At 66.4% G+C, this 13196-nt stretch overlaps 1 protein-coding gene across 7 annotated transcripts; it reads left to right on the top strand.

Moving 5' to 3' along the window:
• The first annotated feature begins 3775 nt into the window (after window positions 1-3775).
• TRABD (TraB domain containing) lies at window positions 3776-13165 on the top strand. Of its 7 annotated transcripts, XM_059937234.1 has the most exons (13): window positions 4179-4794; window positions 5266-5315; window positions 5622-8169; window positions 8304-8485; window positions 8807-8875; window positions 9195-9273; window positions 9611-9777; window positions 9972-10112; window positions 10683-10793; window positions 10889-11028; window positions 11334-11506; window positions 11589-11700; window positions 11820-13165. In XM_059937234.1, the coding sequence occupies exons 3-13, from the start codon at window positions 8124-8126 to the stop codon at window positions 11995-11997; spliced, it is 1398 nt and encodes a 465-aa protein (XP_059793217.1). In that variant the 5' UTR covers window positions 4179-4794; window positions 5266-5315; window positions 5622-8123; the 3' UTR covers window positions 11998-13165. The 7 variants fall into 7 exon arrangements, with proteins under 7 accessions (XP_059793218.1, XP_059793215.1, XP_059793212.1 ...); XM_059937232.1 differs by adding an exon at window positions 3791-3861 and having other exon boundaries at window positions 4709-8169; XM_059937229.1 differs by adding an exon at window positions 3813-3861 and having other exon boundaries at window positions 4545-8169.
• Window positions 13166-13196: the final 31 nt, after the last annotated feature.

Below are 13196 nucleotides of genomic sequence, written 5' to 3' on the forward strand. Positions count from 1 at the left end.
CCGAGGGTCCACGACGCTTCCGTGGGAGCCCAGGGCCGGCGCTGGGCGGGGCCGTCCCTATTACCTCAGCCACGGCGACAACGTGACAGTATTAACAAGGTAGCACCGAGCATATCAATAAAGATTATTCTGATACCCCTGAGTCCTGAGTGGTCCATCCTGCCAGAGGCCTGTGGTCCAGCTGAGGCCTCCTGTGTCCAGGGCCTCCACCCAACCTGCACGGGATGGAGGTGCTGGGGGCGGGGGGTGGCAGGGCCGTGGGAGGCGCCCCGATGCCCTCCAGGTCGCCTGGGGGCCCTGCTGCATCCACAGCTGAATGAGAACACACAGTCGTCACGCGGCTGACACACTGTGGTCTCCAGCTAACGTGCGTGCATACTGGGCCACAGGGTGATTCACACAGACTCAGTGGAGATGGAGCGAGCCCCCCCAGGAAGCCGACCCCCCCATCAGATGCTTGAGGGCAGGGGCTGCCAGGAACACTTGGGGGGAATAGCAAGAACTGGCAGGACTCAGGAGGGCTTCCTGGAAGGGGTGCCCCTAGCGTGCTCTGGAGGTGTTCGTGTCACGGGGATCGCGGGGGGGGGCGGCTTTCCTCACCGGGCCCAGCGTGCAGGTGGAGATGAGGCCGGTGCCGGGCGTGCACCGCGGAGTCACGCACACCGTAGGCCACAGCAGGAGACCCCGAGGGTCTGAAGAGAGGCTCGTTGGAGGCAGGTGGCGGGGCAGCTGGGCCAGAAACCTCTGGGGGCTAGAGCAGCTGGGGTGCGGGCCTCAATCACAAGGGGGCTCAGCCGAGATCAGGGTGGGACCACCTGCTGCACCGTGTGGAGGCCTGACTGGCCTGGCCTCCTCGAAGCCCCTCCGCAGGCCCCTCCCTGGAGCAGCCCTGAGCTGGGCAGGCTGGGCTTCCCGGGAGTGCGGTCGATCCATCATCCGGGGCTGCATCCCAACTTGGGTGTTTTTGTTTTTGTTTTTTATAAATTTATTTTTTTTTGACTGCGCTGGGTCTTGGTTGCTGCGTGTGGGCTTTCTCTGGTTGCGGTGCGCGGGCTTCTCATTGCGGTGGCTTCTCTTGTTGCGGAGCATGGGCTTTAGGCGCGCGGGCTTCAGTAGTTGTGGCACACGGGCTCAGTAGTTGTGGCTCGCAGGCTCTATAGAGTGCAGGCTCAGTAGTTGTGGCGCACGGGCTTAGTTGCTCCGCGGCATGTGGGATCTTCCCGGACCAGGGCTCAAACCCGTGTCCCCTGCACTGGCAGTGGATTCTGAACCACTGCACCACCAGGGAAGTCCCCCAGCTTGGGTTTTAGATGTAGGTTTTTATCATCACTCAGGTATGGTGAAGCCAAGAGATCAGGAGATGACTGCCACTGCAAAGACAGTTTATCACAGGTCCCAAGAGGAGGGGGCCCCAGGGCCGGTCAGGAGGCAGGGAGAGGGGACACGTGGGCAGGAGCCTTCACTGGGTTTCCGCAGGGAGAGACGCGAGGCAGGGTGAGCAGGCTCAGGACCGGCCAGCGTGAATAATCTCGGTGGGCTCAGGGTGGAGGGGCTGCCCCTAGTTGTCGGTGCCTGGCCCAGGTGATTGGGGCAGGCAGAGGGTGGCCCCGAGGACATAGAGTACCCCATGGAGGAGGGATGGTCTGGGGCTGTGGATGGCTGGTTTGCTTGTGAAACTGTTTGCTGTCTCTAGGAATTGGCTGACTCTGGGAGGGGCAGTCTCTCCAGGGTCGGCACGGCCCCAGAGGGCAAAACGGTACAATTCATAGCCCCTGTCCCCAGAAAGCACTCACCCTCACCCGAGTCAGGACACTCTCCCCAGCCCAGCATCCCAGGTCATATGGCCTGCTGCCTCTTGGGCTGGCACTCACCATTTCCACTCATCTGGGGAAGGGACCCCACAGGACCCAGGCAGGCTGACCAGGTCCTGCAGGGTGGGATGAGCCCCTGGCCCCTCGGTCCCACGTGGGCAGCCAGCTCCGTGGTGGTGGTGAGCCGGGCACTGGGGCCAAGGTGACCCTGCAGGGGTAGGGGCTGCTTTGCCCACCCAGGAGCCCAATTCCCACTCACCTCAGGCAGCAGCGTTTGCCACGGGCCCCCTGGCAATCCCTGAGCGGGGCTGGAGCCCAGACCGGCCCCCCACCCCTGCCCGTGCACACTCAGGGGCTCCGCTCAGAGTGGAGACAGCCCCAGAGACCCACGGGGCACGCTGCCTGGCCGTGCGCTGAGTCCACGGAGGCCACAGAAGTTCCTCATGCACATGCGTCCAGGCGGGGCTAAGGCACACCGGCCACTGAGCGCTCCCCCGCCCCCGGTCTCTGTCTTCGGCGGGACTGCTGTGCCCAGCCCTGCCCCCTGAGCCAAGGTCTGGCAGGACATTTCAGACCAGTCTCCTCCAGCGGCCTGTTCCTTGGTGTGTGAACTGACCCATTGCCCTGGGGAACAGAAGGGAGTCAGCGTCCCACAGAAGCAGACCTCTTCCTGCAGGTGCCAGGGATGCCACCTTGCCTGGAGGGGGCAGAGGGCGCACCGTGGGCATCAGCATTCCTTTGACACACCCTCCACACCTGCCTCCTTGCTCCTTCCCTCCAGCCCCGGGCAGGGCAGGTAGAGGTGCCTTCCCTCTCCCAAGAGGAGGGGCTGTGGGAGAAGCTCAGACCCACCACAGACAGCCAGGCCTGGAACCCAGGCCTCTCTCCATCACACAGCCCAGCGTGGGCATCTCAGCCAGACTGGCTCTAGGCCGTGGGGCTGGTGCCTCGAGGGGACAACCGTGCCCTCACTCCAGCTCTCCTGTGTGGGTGGCCAAGGTGGGGGGCGGGCAGAAGCGATCTGTGCCAGCACGAAGGAGATGAACAATAGGAACCAGACAGAGAGGGCGGGACAGGGGTCCTGGACCACGAGCCGGGCAGATAAACATCAACCCAGAGCCTCTCGCCTAACAGAGCCCGCCTGCCGACCAGGAGCCTGCCCCGCACGAGAGTGGATGGGCCATCACCTCCCACGTCAGCCAGCCCACAGGAGGGCCACCCCCAGACTCAGAATGTGGGAACCTGGGACCTGCACGGGACAGCAGGGCTGGGCCAGCACCCCCTTCCTGGAACCTGAGGGGAGGCCCGGCGCCCAGCTCGGACCGCTGGTGGGCCGGCCCGGCAGGCCCAGACCAGGCCCAGGCCGGACGGGGCTATCCCTCACTCCGGGGCCGACCGCGGGCCCCCCACCCCGGGGCCCCGCCCCCAACCCGTGCCCCCCTCTCCTCCAGCCGTCCCACCGCCCCCGCCCGCGCCTCCCCGGACCCCAGCTGCCAGGCCGAGGGGTGGCCCAGTCGCCCACATGGGTGCAATCCACGACCCGAACTCTCTGCTCCTCGCGTTGCACTATCGCTGACCCTTTCGGGCGAGATTGACGGTTCTGTATCATAGCAGGCCATATGAACATCACACCCCTTTTACTGACCGGGAGCTACGGCCAGAGAATTTTGGGGCGCTTCGCAACGCCACCCCAGTCGGGTGGCAGGCCTGGGACTCGAACCGGGGGCCCTAGCCGCCGCTTAAGTCCTCGAATCCCGACGCTGGAGGCGGGGCGGGGCGGGGCGGTGCTTTCTCGCGCGCGGTCTCCTGGGAAGTGAAGTCCGCGGCTGCTCGCGCGCGGCCCCCTGGGAACTGTAGTCCACGGGCACGGGACAGCCTCGCTGCAAGGCCGGGCCGAAGGCGCGCGGAACTACGCTTCCCGGCATGCCGCGCTCCGCCCGGCCCTCCGGCCCCGGCCCGTCCGGCCGCCCCGCCCCGCGGTCGCGGTCCGCCCCGTCTGGTGGGGCGACGAGCCGCATGGAGGCCGGCTGAGGAGCGCCGCCCCGCCTTGGTACGCCGCGCGGCACGGGCCTGGGGCGGGGGGCGGCGCGCGGGGGCTCCGGCGGGTCGAGGTCAGCCCGCGGTCCAGGTCGGATGCTGCCCCGCATCGGGCCGGGCGCAGCCAGCCCCCAGCGTGAGATCTCGGGCCGGAAGGATCAGCCCCGACCTCCGAGGAGTGCGCGCGGGGCCGGAGTCGACGGCGAGGGTCGCGAGGGTTCGAGGGCTCGGATGGTGCGGGCCGGGGGCGGGGCCGGGGGGCGGGGCCCGGGGCCCGGAGTCGGGGGTCGGGGCCGGGGGCGGGGTCGGCCGGAGTCGGGGGCGGGGGACCGGGCGTGAGGGGCAGGGTCCCCTCCTCCCCAGGCGGCGGCGGCAGGGTCTCGGTGGAGACCCTGGGCCCTTCTGCGTGCCGGAGGCCTCTGCCCTTCAAGCTGAGCAAGCAGGGCTGCCATATGGGCAAAGGAGACCAAACTTCCGAGGCCTTGTAGGTCTTTACTTACCTTGTTTCTGTGAAGAGCTTTATTGAGACATAACTTACATGCCATAAAGCACCACAGAGTTCACGTATGCGTCTTTGTGAAAACTGTCCCGAGAAAGGAAACCAAAGCACACCGAAGACAGCGAGGAACTCGCTCAGAAGTCCTCGGCTGACTTTGGGCGTCAGGGCAGCCTCGTCAGGAGATTGATGGTTTCCAGGTTGAATCCTCCTGGCTTTCGGGGTCCCCTGGAGAGGAAGATGTCCAGGCCACCAGCTCGGCGCCCTCCTGTGCAGGCTCCACTCTCCCTGGGCCTCTCCCTTTTGCCGCTGTTGCCCCCTTGTGTGGCTGGGAGGGAGCCCTGACCTTGGGGCCACTGGTCAGCCTTACAGGATGGCGGTGATGTTGCAGCCAGGAGAGGGCCTGGCACGGTGGGCGGGCAGGCCCCTACCCAGCGCCCTGCAGTGGAGGTCAGTGTGGGGACCCAGCACTGGGTAGAGTCTAGGTTCCAAGAGGGTTGACCAGGTGTGGTAGGCTTCCGGCTCAGGTGTGAGTTGGCATGTGCCCTCTACCCCCATCCTACCCTCGGCCACACCGCCATAAAGCAGAGCCTGCCAGACCCAGGAGGGTCTCCGGTGGCCAAGGTGCCCAGGCTTCAGAAGTGGGGATGGATGTAGGGGGTCAGGGCTTTGGGCCACACCCTGCTGCCTCCCAGTGCTCCAGCCCGCTAGTCTGTCCAGTTTGGAACCCTTGGCTTTGTGAGCAGGCCTAGTGGGTTGGTTGGGAGATGGTTTTTCTGGGAACTCCATCAGCTCTTGGTCTGGGCGGCAGTTTCTGGCTTCCTAATTTTTAGAGGGATGAATGAGAGAGAATGGCTGTCTTATCCTGCTCTGCAATCATGACAAAATACCACTGAAGGGGGCTTAACGGTTTTCTCACAGTTCTGGAGACGGAAGAGGCAAGATCAAGGTGCTGGCTGATTTGGTTGCTGGTGAGGGGTCTTTCTTCCCGGCCTCCAGGCAGCTGCCTTCTCACTGTATCCTCACCGGGCCGCTCTCCCGGGTCTCTTCCCAGGAAGGCTCTGATCCCATCCTGGGGCACAGCCTCATGACCTCACCCAACCCTCACCATCTCCCAAAGTCCCCGCCTCCTAATTTCACCCCCACTGGGGTTAGGGCTTCAAACTGTGAGGGGACACAGTTCAGTCCATAGCTGTTCCTGGAAGGGGACAGCTGCCTGGGCTGGGCAGGCGGGAGCTGTGGCCTGCCACTCAGCCCGCACTCTCCGGTGTCCTCAGGTCTGTCCTGCCAGGGGCACCCAGCAAACCGTTTCCTGTGCTGACACCCCATCCAGCAAGAGCACCTTGACACGTTCCCTGGGGGTCCCTAATGCAGGTGGGGCTCTCCCTGCCCTGTGAGCAGGTGCATTCTCTGGTGAACCCGACAAGATCGGTCCTCACGGGGGTCAGGGATTCCCTCGGGTCTGGAGCTCGTTTTCCTAGAAGCGTGTGGGTGTCATCTGCGTGGAGCCAGATAAGGGTGGCGTCCCTCTCTGTGGACGAGTCTCCTGAAACCAGGTGGCTGGTTCTCTTCATGCCCCAGCAGAGGGAAGCTGAGGTGACATCTCAGTGTGGCACGCCTCGTGCTGCTCGTGGGATGGCTGGGTGGCTGCTCTAACCACCTCACCCTAAAGGCAGGAGCTAAGAGCCTGGCGGGTTGGAACGACTTGCCCGAGGCTGCGCCGCGCCAAGCAGCAGCCTGAGATCTGGCCAACCCTGTAGCCGTCCCCCGCAGCACGGGTGCTGGCAGCCGCCTAGAGGACTGGCCTCGGTGGCCAGGCTCGGGAGGCCTCTCCCCTCCCGCCGCTGAGCCTGGTGCCTCCCCCCCAGGCCGTGCTCCGTGGACCGTCCGGCTCAGCAGTGACACCTGTTGGGGGCGGTGAGCACCTGGACCGGGCAGAAGGGTCTGCTTCGTGCCGGGCTCCCCAGGGTCTCGGCGGTGGTGGCCGCGGCGGGGCCAGGTTGCCGGGCGGAAGCCTGGTTCCGGCCTCCCTGGGGCTGTGCTGGCTGGTGGGAGCTGGGCGCTGGAGCCTGGATTTAGGAGGGGGCACATCGATCTCCCCGCGAGGGTGTTAGCCTGGGGTCTGCTGGTCGCTGCAGCCTGTGGTGGTGTGATGAGCTGCCAGGACCCGTCGTCCAGAGATTTTGTGGCCAGAAACACAGCCTGCGGGTGTGGGAGATGGAGGCCGGGCCCAGGGTTCTATGGCGTTGGGCCCTTTGCTCCCCTCCCGTAAATATTTAGAGAGGCTCGGGTCCCAGCCGTAAATATTTGAAAGTGCATCATGGTGAGCGGGGCTCCCTAGGGGAGGAGGGATTGATGACCCACTGAACTTACTGATACGTCCTACAAGGGTATCAGCAGGGGCCCTGGCTGAGGTTGCAGGAAACCAGGATATTGGGAAGTGTGTGCATGTGATAACATCAGAGAGACGCTTCTCAGAATCACGGGCTCTTGGCCCTGAAGGGGCCTCGGTGGCCTTCCTGCCTGACCCCTCCCAGGCCAGGCGCCCACCCCAGCGAGATCGAGGGGACCTGGGTCCTGGTGCTGCGGTTGGTGGCCCCGCCATCTCGGGGCTCAAGGCTCGTCTGCCCCCTGGGGACAGAGGGTGAGTCTGGCCTGGCCAGGCCAAGTGCAGGGAGGGCAAGGGCAGGGCCGACCCAGACCTGTGACCCCCACCCCTGTGGGAGGGAGGCCTCGGCCTCGGTGGCCCTCCTCTTACCGGCTGTCACACAGGCTTCCCAGGACAGCACTGGATGCTTCCTTAAGAAGTTTCTCCAGTACTTTGGCAGCCTTGTGTGAAGCGGACCGGGGGGATGCTCTCCTGGGCCGGCTCGGGAACCTGAGAGGCGGGCGGGCCCCAGCTCGGCCACAGACACAGCTTCCTGTTTCTATTTCGGTCAGTGCCTTGCATCAGTGGAGCGCTTTCGTCTGTGAAGTGGGAAGGAGGCGGCCCCGGGAGTGGTGAGGCCGGGTGAGCCGCTGCCCGTGGGGACCGGGCGCCCCCGGCGCTGCTGCTCCTTCCCCGATGGCGGGGCGCCCGGGGGCCCAGGCCGGGCTCAGACCCCAGAGCCGGCTCCCCTGCCCCGTGCAGAGGCCACGGCTCTGCCTGCCACCCTTCTCTGCTGGCGGGCCTGCCCCCTTTTGGTCCTGAGCCAGTTTCTCTTCCAGACCCTTCCCCCAGCCTCATTTCTTCCAGAAGGCACAGCCGTCCTGGGATGGGCTGCCCTGCGCTGAGCCACTTGCCCGAGCCGGTCCTCCCGGCCGCAGGCGAGGAAGCGGAGCTCCCAGCGGGCCGGGAACAGAGCCCGGGTTAGGGTTGGGCTCAGGGTCACGGGGTGCAAGAGGGAAGGACCTTGACCTAGCGTCGTGTTTATTTATTATTTGTTTTTCCTCTTTGTTGTGAAAGTGCAACAGTGAAACTGACAGGCGCCCCAGGGGTGTCCCACTGCCCGCATGGGGCCTCCTGGCACATCCCATCAGTTCACGTGTGACAGACACGGACTCTAAAAACCCACGATACGGCGCCCACGACTGAAACCAAATTAGAGTCGTTCCTCACGGGACGGTCTCCAGTCACCTGTCAGGTTCTCCCGCGGGCCCCTCCTGCGGGTGCCAAGCCCCCTGTCCTTTGGCGGCCAGACCCCGGCTCTGTACTCAGAGCTGGAACCGGAGGCTCTGTCAGACTCTGGTTTGAGTTTCTGGCAGGATTTTAGGAGGTTCGGGTGACGTCCGTGTGGCAGATGTCCAGGACAACGTGTCCCGGGCCCAGCGCGGATCTTCTCTCTGGTGAGAACAGCCTTGCTGGGCTCCTGCACCCCGTCTCCCCTCCAGAAGGGACAGCACAAGCGGCTCCCGCGTGACCTCCGGGGCTCGGCTCCTAGCTCAGCTTCTTCGAGTTTGTGCCTCTTTTCTTCAACCAGAAGAAGTCTCGGTTCTCAGTGAGGCCGACACACACCTGTGCTGTTCGCCGTCCCTCCCCCTCCTCCTCCTGAGTCTGTGCCGACGCCTGTGTGATGCTGCTGGTGACACGTATCGTCACCACATGTGGCTCCTGAAAGCGGGGCTGCAGCCGCACCGCCTTCCGCGCCAGCCCAGCACACAGGTTCCCTTCTGCCGCCTGGTTTTGTCTTTTTAGGGAATTCTATAAATTGTGTTTTCTTCCAAAGTCAAAAAGGAGGCATCCAGGCCTGGCCAGCTGCCCCCGCGGGGTATCCCCCTGCTGGGCGAGCAGGAGGCCGGGCGGCACGTCCTGCCCTTGGGTGACTCAGGCTCCCCGCCCGGGCGTCCCCACCCTGCTCTCAGCCCCGCACCGCAGATCCCGAGATCACCCGTGCCTGGGGCCGAGGTCCTGCCCGCGGATCATTCCCGACGGACGCCCGGCCCCGGGGCTCCAGGTGAGGGCGCGGCTCCTGTGTCTCCTCAGGCTTCACTGGTCGCCGCCGGCAGCCGCCGCCCCGCCATGGAAGGGCAGGAGGAGCAGCCCCCTCGCGAGGTCAGAGCCCTGGGCTGGGGGCCGGGGGCCGGGGGCCAGGGGCCGGGGCGACCCCGTGGAGTGTGGGGCTCCCCCTGCGTGAGGCTCCCTGGGGTCACCCTGGCCTCTGTGCAGAGAAGCCCTTCACTGCTCTTCCTGGGATGTGGCTAGTCAGCCGAGGGGCCCGGGGCAGGGCGCCCTGAGGGTGGGCCGCCTGCGAGGAGGTTGTCTGCGGGGCATGCGGCTGGCAGTCCCGGGGGTTGATGGAGCCACCGCACGAGTCCTGGCAGGCCCCGGAGAGGCGAGTACCGCCACTCGAACGCTCCCCTTCCCTCTGCAGGCCAACACAGAGCCCATCGTGACTTCAGGGGGTTCGGAGGTGGTGCCCAGGGTGCTCCCCGGAGAGCCCCAGAACCTGTGTGCGTGCTCCCTGGGGTCCCCGTGCCGGGCGGGAGGGCCTTGGGCTGGGTGGTCTCCAGAGCTTGTGGTGGACCAGGGGCCCCGGCGCACCCTGGGGTGTTGGCGGGGGGGGCTCTTGAGCGCGAGCAGGGCTGCGGCAGGAGCCCCCTCCTCAGGTGGGGAGGCCGGGTGCCCTGCACAGCACCCCCGTCCTGGGCCCCTCGGCAGCCTGGGGGCTCCCCTCGGAGTGGGGCCTGGCCGCACGTCCTGGTGAGCAAGGACCAGTGGCTCGAGGCCGGGAGAGGCCCCCATGTGCGTCCGCGTTCCGCGGGGCAGCACACACCCCTGTCCCTGCAGCCGACGTGGACGCTTTCAACCTGCTCCTGGAGATGAAGCTGAAGAGGCGGCAAGAGCGGCCCAACCTGCCGCGCACGGTGACCGAGCTGGTGGCCGAGGACGGGAGCCGCGTGTACGTGGTGGGCACGGCCCACTTCAGCGACGACAGCAAGAAGGACGTGGTGAAGGTGAGGCCCGTGAGCCGCCACTGCTGCTGCTGCAGGACACGCAGAGCCGGGTCGTCCCTCCCTCCGTAGTCGCTTCCAGCACCGAGCTGTCTCCACGGCGGCTGACCGGCGGTGGGGTCGCCCTGGGGGTGGGCCTCCGGGTCCGGCGTGGCTCTGCCCGTGGGGCCCGCGGTGAGCCGGCGTGTCCGTCGCAGACCATCCGGGAGGTGCAGCCCGACGTGGTGGTGGTGGAGCTGTGCCAGTACCGCGTGTCCATGCTGAAGATGGACGAGCGCACGCTGCTGCGTGAGGCCAAGGAGATCAGCCTGGAGAAGCTGCAGCAGGCCGTCAGGCAGGTGCGCGTGCCAGCCCCGTGGGGACTCTGGTCCGGGACCCTTCACCCTGGCCCGAGGGACAGTGAGGAGAGGCGGCTGAGGCCCCAACCCCAAGGCAGGAGCTGGTCAGGGACCCTGAGGGCCCTGGGAGTGTGCTGGCAGGTCACCAGGGGCGGGGGTGGGGCCTCAGCGTGTCACGTGGCCCAGAGCTGCGACCCCACTGCGCCTCGCTCAGGGGCTCTGGACACAGGACCCAAGTCCACTCACACTGACAGGTGCCCCAAGGGGGATGTGGGCAGAGGAGCTGGGGGTCTGGCGTGGAGGGGTGAGGGGGAAAGGGGGCACCCGTGGGGCAGAGGCCAGGCAGCCGGTCCGAGACTGCGCGGCCTGCGGTGGGCCTGCTCTGGGAAGGTTGTCTGAAGGGCCGGGAGGGGCCTCTGAGCGTGCACCGTGGGTGAGGCGCCCACCGTGAGGCCCTGCTGGACGTCAGCTTGGCCCTCGCTCCTCCCCAGAGCACAGGGCAGGCCTCCCGCAGGGCCGCAGGCACCTGGTGCTCTGCCGCGCGCCGGCTGACCGGGCCTCTCCCTGCAGAACGGGGTCATGTCGGGACTCATGCAGATGCTGCTGCTGAAGGTGTCCGCCCACATCACTGAGCAGCTGGGCGTGGCCCCCGGCGGCGAGTTCAGGGAGGCTTTCAAGGAGGTGGGCCCGGGCCCGGCCGGGGGGCGGAGGGGGCTCGGTGCTAGGGAGCTGTCCGGGGCCTGAGGCTCCCCCGCCAACACCCAGCCTCTGCCCAGGCCAGCAAGGTGCCTTTCTGCAAGTTCCACCTGGGCGACCGGCCTATCCCCGTCACCTTCAAGAGGGCCATCGCCGCCCTCTCCTTCTGGCAGAAGATCAAGCTGGCCTGGGGCCTGTGTTTCCTGTCGGACCCTATCAGGTAGGGCCCCTCGGCCTCCCGGCCCGGGAATAGTGGCCAGTGGCCTGAGATGCCCACAGAGCACTCGGTCCACACCTGGCCTGGCCCAGCCCGCCATGCGGCACGCTCCTCTCATTCTCGGGCTGAGCCTCCTTCACGCAGGGCCTCCCCACCCCTTCCTTCTGCCAGGATCCCAGGCGGAAGGTGCGGGGTCCCCGCCCTGGGTCAGCGGTGCCCGCGCTGGGTCAGCCGCGCCCGCGCTGGGTCAGCTGCGCCCGCCCTGGGTCAGCCGTCCCTCGGGCTGGCGGCACGCCCTTCTCCCCCAGCAAGGATGATGTAGAGCGGTGCAAGCAGAAGGACCTGCTGGAGCAGATGATGGCCGAGATGATCGGCGAGTTCCCCGACCTGCACCGCACCATCGTGTCTGAGCGGGACATCTACCTGACCTACATGCTGAGGCAGGCGGCCCGGCGCCTGGAGCTGCCTCGCGCCTCCGACGGTGGGGACGGGCTGCCGGGCGTCACTGGGGACCTGCCGGGGCCAGTCGGGTGGGCGGTGCTGACGCGTCACTCCCCCTGCAGCCGAGCCCAGGAAGTGCGTCCCCTCCGTGGTGGTGGGCGTCGTGGGCATGGGCCACGTCCCTGGCATCGAGAAGAACTGGACCACCGACCTCAACATCCAGGAGATAATGACGTGAGTGCCGCCCGCCCACCCCTCCGCCCCACACACCCCACCCACGCAGAGCCGGGCTGGGGGCTGGGGGATCGTGCGTCCCCCAGCCAGGCCCAGCCCGCCCTCCCTCTCCCCGCCAGTGTCCCCCCGCCGTCCATCTCAAGCAGAGTGTCCTGGCTGGCCGTGAAGGCCACCTTCTTGGGCCTCCTGGGCTACGGCCTGTACTGGATGGGGCGCCGTGCCAGCAGCCTGGTCTTGTCACTGCCTGCCGCCCAGTACTGCCTGCAGAGGGCCTCCGAGGCCTGGCCACACAAGTAGGAAGGACAGAGCGAGCCACCACGTCCGTCCAAGGGGCTGCCCGCGGCTGCTCCTGTGACACGGCCGAGGGGCACGGGGGGCCGGCCCCCTGAGGAGCTCCGGGGTGCCACCCCCCATGGGGGTCCGGCCTAGCCTCGCCTGCCCTCTCCCAACCGCCCAAATAAAGAATTATTTCACTGTCTGAGCTCGGGCTTCCCAGCAGCCCCCCTCCACCCTCTCCCTGCGGGCCGCTAGGAAGTTCACCGGCCCGGGGTGAGCTGGCGGGGGAGGGGTGAGGCGCGGTGGGCCGCAGCCGGCCAGCCCCTACCTCACTGTGCCTTCTCTCCGCGTCGCAGGGGGCACCTCGCGGGGGTGCCGGGCCAGCACGCTGGCGAAGGGCAGCTTGGCCCGTGCAGCCCTTCGGGTGGCTCCTTGGCGCCCCCTGAGGGGGCGGTGGCCCCGGGTGAGCGCCAGCAACAGCTGTGCCTACAGAGGTTGTGTGTTTCTGGCTCTTAAAAGTGTCTGAAACTTTTCTACTCAGGTAATTTTAACTTAAAACAAACTGAAATAAATGTCAGGAAATACTAGCCTTAAATCTGGTTGGGGCAGAGAACATCTTTCTCTTGGAGTCTCGGTCCCAGGAAGACGGGGGCGGCGAGGGTCAGTATCGGCCATGGGCAGCCAGGCTGGCCTCCAACTGCTGCCCGTCCGGCTGCCCCCGTGGTCTACCTCCAGCCGTGGGGGGCCCAGGGCCGCCACCGTCTCGGGGTGGAGCCTGCCTGGCCCGCGGGCGGTTGAACCTGCTTCCTGTGCAGCTGGTGGTGGGACCTGGGGGGTCACCCCGACCCTCAGTGGATGGGTGGCAGTTGTCCACCAGGGCCCGCCAGTTTGCACAGGAACCGCCTTGGGTGCAGCTGGGCCCAAGGTCGAGCTGGCCCCACACAGCACTTGACCCCGGTCATTACCTGTTTGCGTCGTGTCCTGGTCACCTGTTTTCGACGTAGCATCTGTGCATCCCATCAGGGGCCCAGGGCCACGTTTGGTTGTATCTGTGTTGACTCAGTGTCTAAATCAGGTGAAACCCACGGCCACAATCTGGGCCGGGGAGCCTTGGGCTGGGCCATGTCCTTGTCATTCACACGCTCGTGTACACGTCCCTTAGAGACTGAAATAAAATCTAATTTTGGAAGCCTGTTTTGTGAAATGTGCGGGAATGGGAC

Source organism: Balaenoptera ricei, chromosome 10, assembly GCF_028023285.1.
Source record: "Balaenoptera ricei isolate mBalRic1 chromosome 10, mBalRic1.hap2, whole genome shotgun sequence".
NCBI classification, from domain to species: Eukaryota; Metazoa; Chordata; class Mammalia; order Artiodactyla; family Balaenopteridae; genus Balaenoptera; species Balaenoptera ricei.